General features: G+C 32.4%; 1 protein-coding gene across 3 annotated transcripts in view; it reads left to right on the top strand.

Annotated features, from left to right (window-relative positions):
* eif4ba (eukaryotic translation initiation factor 4Ba) overlaps window positions 1–5,648 on the top strand; it is a 54,480-nt gene extending 48,832 nt beyond the window's left edge. For all 3 annotated transcript variants that reach the window (XM_056448810.1, XM_056448811.1, XM_056448812.1), the window contains one exon: window positions 4,770–5,648. In XM_056448810.1, the coding sequence (XP_056304785.1) occupies window positions 4,770–4,847 (78 nt within the window). In that variant the 3' untranslated portion in view covers window positions 4,848–5,648. The remainder of the gene's footprint in view (window positions 1–4,769) is intronic.
* The last annotated feature ends 352 nt before the right edge of the window (window positions 5,649–6,000 follow it).

Consider the following 6,000-nt stretch of genomic DNA (forward strand, 5'->3'; position numbering starts at 1 on the left):
AACAATGTCACAATATGTAACCCAGATAAGGACAGTTTGCTCAAGCAAACTTATTTTACCATTGAAGTACACAACAGGCATTGGAAATGTCTCTGCAGCAGATCTTCATTTGTTTGTGTGTGTAAGAGACATTGCTGCTGTTTTGACTCCTTAGCACAATTTTATACTCACAATTTATAGTAAAATTGTAGATTTTTTAACTCGTCACAAGTTGTCATATAATAAAAAATAACATTTTATACATGCATACATCATGCCACCAGCATTGCTTTGGATATTTTACAAGTTCTGTTGGGAAATATACTTTTTCTGTAATATTTTTTTTATAAATACAGTTGAAGTCAGAATTATTAGCCTCCCTGTTTATTTTTTTCCCCTAATTTCTGTTTAACTGAGATTAATAATAATAGACTAATAACTGATTTATTTTATCTTTGCCATGATGACAGAACATAATAATTTACTAGATAATTTTTAAGACACTTCTATACAGCTTAAAGTCACATTTAAACGCTTAAAACTTGGAACTTGGAACTTGGAAGGATAGGGTAATTAGGCAAGTTATTGTATAGTGATGGTTTGTTCTGTAGACTATCGAAAAAATATATAGCTTAAAGGGGCTATATTTTTTACCTTAAAATTGTTTTTAAAAAATTAAAAACTGCTTTTATTCTAGCCAAAATAAAACAAATAAGACTTTCTCCAGAAGAAAAAATACGATCAGACATACTGTGAAAATTTCCTGAATCTGTTAAACATCATTTAGGAAATATTAAAAAAAAAAAAAAAAAAATCAAAGGGGGGCTAATAATCCTGACTTCAACTGTAGAAGAAGTATGATACGAACACTAAGTAAACCAGGGCAGTTTTGGTTTCTTTTTTGGACTTGACCAACTGATCCAGGAGAACAGAATTCCTGTGTGAACAAGCTTTTAAAAAATGTTCACTGTGGACAAAAATATTGGAAAGTGAATACAGAGTTAAAAGAAACCTCATTTTCAAATCAATCTTAATTAATCCATATGTAGCCTTAAAGATGCAAATGTTTTGCCTGCTTAATTAGAATTTTCTTAATTTGCATTTTTTGAGTCGTCTCTGTAATTGTTTGGAATTTCCTGTGGTATTTCTTGCTTCAGCATTAACATTCAAAATTACATGAATCTCATGTAATACACTGTAAAACCCAAAAACTTAAGGTAACTCAAACCAATTGAGGAAAACCGATTGCAGCAAGCCGTTTAAGTTCAAAAACTAATCCCAATGAGTACTGTGAACTTAATCAATTTGAGTAAACAAAGCAATTTTAGCACAGTAAAACCCAATAAATCAAGAGAACTCAGACCAACTGAGTACTGTAAAACTCAATAAGTTAAGGCAACTCAAACCATTTGAGGAAACAGATTGCAACAAACCATTTAAGTTCAAAAACTAATCTATAGGAGTACTGTGAGCTTACTCTGTTTAAGTTGAAGTAATGAGGTATTTATTAACTCATTACCTTCAACACTGAGTTCATAACTCTTTTCAAATGAGTAGAATTAACTTTCAGTAAAGTTTGAGTTAACTACACTCATTTCATTTGATAAATTTGACTTTTGGGTTTTACAGTGTAATATTTCACACTTTCCCGTAAACCTTTTTACCTGTTTTTTCCTTTTAAATCTTCAAGATGTTTCATGAATGTGTGTGTGGCATTTATAATTGAATGAAGTCTTGAGTCATCTCAGTAATTGTTGGGCATTTCCTGTGATTTCTATTGCATCACTTGCAGCATGCTTATGAATAAACAGATGTAATCGAGTTCCTCTACACTCTGTTCACGTTGGGCTCCATCTGGGCTTTCACCATGACAGACCTTTTTACATAAACACACAGAGCTGGAACTCCATTTGGAAGGGGCTTTCACGCTAAGCCAAATGAACTAACTTAATGGACCAGATGGAGCAGACCTTAAAATAAGCCAGGTGTTCAGGAGCCATTTTTCATCATTCAGTCAAACAATGTCTTCTGAAGTAGAGTTCTTTACTTAAGAACATTGATAATGCTGAGTCCTTCCTGTATACCCTAGAATTAACAAGGTTAGAGGTTAAAGATTTAGACTATTCAGTTGTACTATAATGTATTTGTTTTATTGTAGGACTGATATTTACATTTTAAATGGATCTTTTTTTATGTCAAGCTATTTCTGAGTGAGGGCTTGTTTTCCTCTAAAATGTTTGAGATAAACAAACAAAAAAACACTTAACCTCATTGCATCAACATGAATATGCGCAATCACATGCATTTCAGATTTGGTTGTAAATAGTTACAAAGTAATTAGCTACTTTAATTAAATTACTTTCCATTAAAAAAGTACTGCACTGTTAAAAAAAAAAGGATATCCCTTAATTTATTTTTTGTTGAACCAAATGAACTTTTCTAGTTATCAAAACTTAAATCAGTCAAACTGACTAAAAATATTAAGTTACATTTTGTATAGCTAAAAAATTGATTTGAATCCTGATTATATTAGTGAATTAAAGGTGAGTCCCAAATCGCATACTTATGCACTATTCTACGTCATTTTGTAGGATAAATAGTGTAAGTAGTGCATTCACACTGAAATCTCTTGAAGGAATAAGTGCACTTCAATTACCCATCAACCGTTAAAATGAAAAGTGGAATGATGAACACTTCACACACTCATCGGCCACAGCTTTGCTCATGTAGCAGAAGGGCCGGAGCTTTCGGACACTGACGTTAGATTACTTTATTTATTTTGGATGGTGAAAGCAAAATTCTCCTACGAGAGTGATTATAGCGCCTCCTGATGGTGTTATACTTATGGCAGGTATTATTTGATAGTTTGGTCATTTATTTCACTAATTTGGCAGTCGTCAAACGTCATCAGGGAAACGGTTTGAATTTCCATTTAGTAAAAAAACGTTATTGTTCTATTTGGGACGATACTACATACATATACTATAGCTGTTGCTAGATCGGATATAGTTGCAGCCGGAAGTTAATGAGAATTATTTATATTATTTATTAAATTTCCCATTTATTGTATTTTATTAATGTCTACGACACCTCCAGCCAGCTGCGTATGCGGTCTAGACTTTACCATATACTATGCTGTTGAGTGTGTAAGTGCATAGTGGAAAGTTTGCCATGTGGGACGCAGCTAATGTTAAAGTAACATAAACCTTTTTGTCATGACTTTTTGTCATATAATATTTTATTATATAATATTACATATATAATATTACACAGTGTGTAAGTGAATATAACAGTCCTGTATAAATCAATTTAGAGAAGAAGAGTAACGGTACTTTTTGTTATACAAAAATATTTCAACTAAAGAAGGTTACATTGATCAAGAGGACTAAACATGCTTAAACAATGAATTGAGTAGGAAATTAATGGTATTATAATACACGGTGTAAAACATTGTGTCATTACTTTAAAATGTTACGTTTCATGTTTTGATACGTATGATGTTTAACTTTAGTATACATTTTAACTAAGCTAAAAGGCCCTTGACTCACATTTTAAGAATGAAAATAGTTTCATTTCTATAAAACTATTTATATTTAATTTCTGAGATTTATATGTATTTTATGGGCTTTTTTTTTCATCTAGTCAAGTAAGTAACTTTTCAGACTAAGTTACCCTGATATATAAATATATATATAAATATATATATATATATATATATATATACCTTGATGTATAAATCAGGGCAGATACCCTAATATATACATCAGGGTATCTGCAGGGTCTTAAAATGTCTAAATTTCAAAAAAAGTTTAGGCCTTAAAAAGTCTTAAATTCACTGAAATATTGTGTTGTATGTCTTAATTTTAAACGGGTCTTAATTTTTCTCTGTCAAAGTAAAGTTACGCAATCGGGCCGACATCCATCCAATCACCAACAATCCATCTTAATACAATCAGGGAAAGAAAACTAAAAACAATTACACAGTTCCTCATGATAATAAAAGAGCAAGTTATCCCTTTACGTTATCTTCTACTCTTACAAAAACTATTTACAGAAATAAGGGCGAGAAGACATAATATTTATAAATAGGCATGAAACTTAAGTTTTATATATATATATATATATATATATATATATATATATATATATATATATATATATATATATATATATATATGTGTGTGTGTGTGTGTGTGCGTGTGCGTGTGTGTGTGCATGCGTGCGTGCGTGCGTGCGTGTGTGTGTGTTGTAAATATTGTAAACAAGTACACATTAAAGTAAAATTACATTTGATTTTTTTGTGGCAAGCATTAGAAATAATCATTAGTGTTTAGCCCTGTATAGGTCTAAAATTTCATTCATAATGGTCTTAAAAAGTCTTAAATTTGACTTGATGAAGCCAGCAGAAACCCCTACTAGTTACATTGCATTAGAAAAGTTATATATATATTTTGGAAGGAAAAAAGCAATACACATCAAAAGCAGGCAAAAAGATTCGTTCACAAGTTTATTTTATTTATTTATTTTTGGGAATAGTTAAAAACAATCAGCATGGCTTCCATATTGTATGGTATTTTAATTTCAGGTGGTTTATATGAATATTACATTCGGCTACTTTTACACCAATTTTGAGCCCTTACAATCATTTAGATTTGAAAAATTTTAGTTTCACCACATTAAGCGGTGCAAGACCTGCTGAAAATAACAACTCCAGTGAAAATAACCTGAAAAACCTCAAATACCAGCAGTGTTTTGATGGCCTCTCACTATCCCCTTTTTTGTTTTAACAGAAATTCAGCTCAGCCAGTAAATACGCAGCCTTGCTGATGGACGGAGAGCAGGCAGAAGAGGAGGATGGTGGAAATTAAGACAGACTGCAATTTTAATTACCAATTAAACCTACAGCTTTTGTTTCATGCAGCACCGAAGGACCCAGATGAGCCCTTTGAGAGCAAAAAAAAAAAACATTTTAGAGCAACCCCTTCCTCTTCAGGACTGAACCGAAAACCTTGTGTGAAAATCCAGGACTTGTTTTAAAGAGAGAGTGTGGAGGAATGAATGATTTTGACTCATTAAAATGCACAGGAAAAGGATCCTGCATACATCGTAAGTTGAGAGTGCATTTTCTCCTTAGCTTGATCGCACGTTGACCGGCCGGAAGATGTAAAATCAGGGGGAAAGTGCCACAAGACGATTGTTTTTCCTGATCTTTAGGGCTTCCTGAGCTTTCTTAAAGGACGTTTACAGTTGATGCTTTACCGAGATCTCTGGCCAGGTAAAGCGGTCTATGATCTGCGTTGGTTATAAATCTCACAACCTTGGTTTAATGTCTTAAAACTCAAGACATGTCTCAGTCCCGTGATTTGCATTCAGGGGCATTCAGATCGGATCAGAACCTGTTAGTTTCGGTTTGATATTTCTCCGTGCGGCTTTAAGCAGGAGTCTCCCGTTTTCTTCTCATTTATCCTTCGAGGACTTTTTAAAGCCACTCCTTTGGACTGATGTGCAATAGGAATTGAAGTATTCCTCTGAATCTCCATGTTTCAACAACAGAGACTGCTGCAGCTTTGGGTTGAGCATATATCTAAAGGTAGTGACATGAATTGCTTATTGATTTAAACTGTACCATCTTAAAAAAAAACACACCAATAAAAGACTATGTTGAGTCATGTATGGTTTGGAGGACATCGTCAATCATGTTGCATCCCAGAATTTAAATATTATTAGTCAATATGTGATGAAATACTGCAGAAAGAGCTTTCTGAGGGGGTTATATTTAGTGTGTTGTTATGTACTAGCGTCTAAAAAAATTGTCAGTCTACAATGGTGCGAAGAAAGCTTTTGAGGAATATATTATTAATACAAAATACAGATCATTTTATTTTTGTTGTTGTTTGATTTTGCAATGGTTTTTCTTATTGACAATACATACCTATTTGGTCAAAATAAAGCATTTTTTTTATTTAATTTATATTTCTTTAGGGTTTCTTGCTAAATAGTACATTTAAGAATGTCAATTAT

Source organism: Danio aesculapii, chromosome 23, assembly GCF_903798145.1.
Source record: "Danio aesculapii chromosome 23, fDanAes4.1, whole genome shotgun sequence".
Classification (NCBI taxonomy): domain Eukaryota; kingdom Metazoa; phylum Chordata; class Actinopteri; order Cypriniformes; family Danionidae; genus Danio; species Danio aesculapii.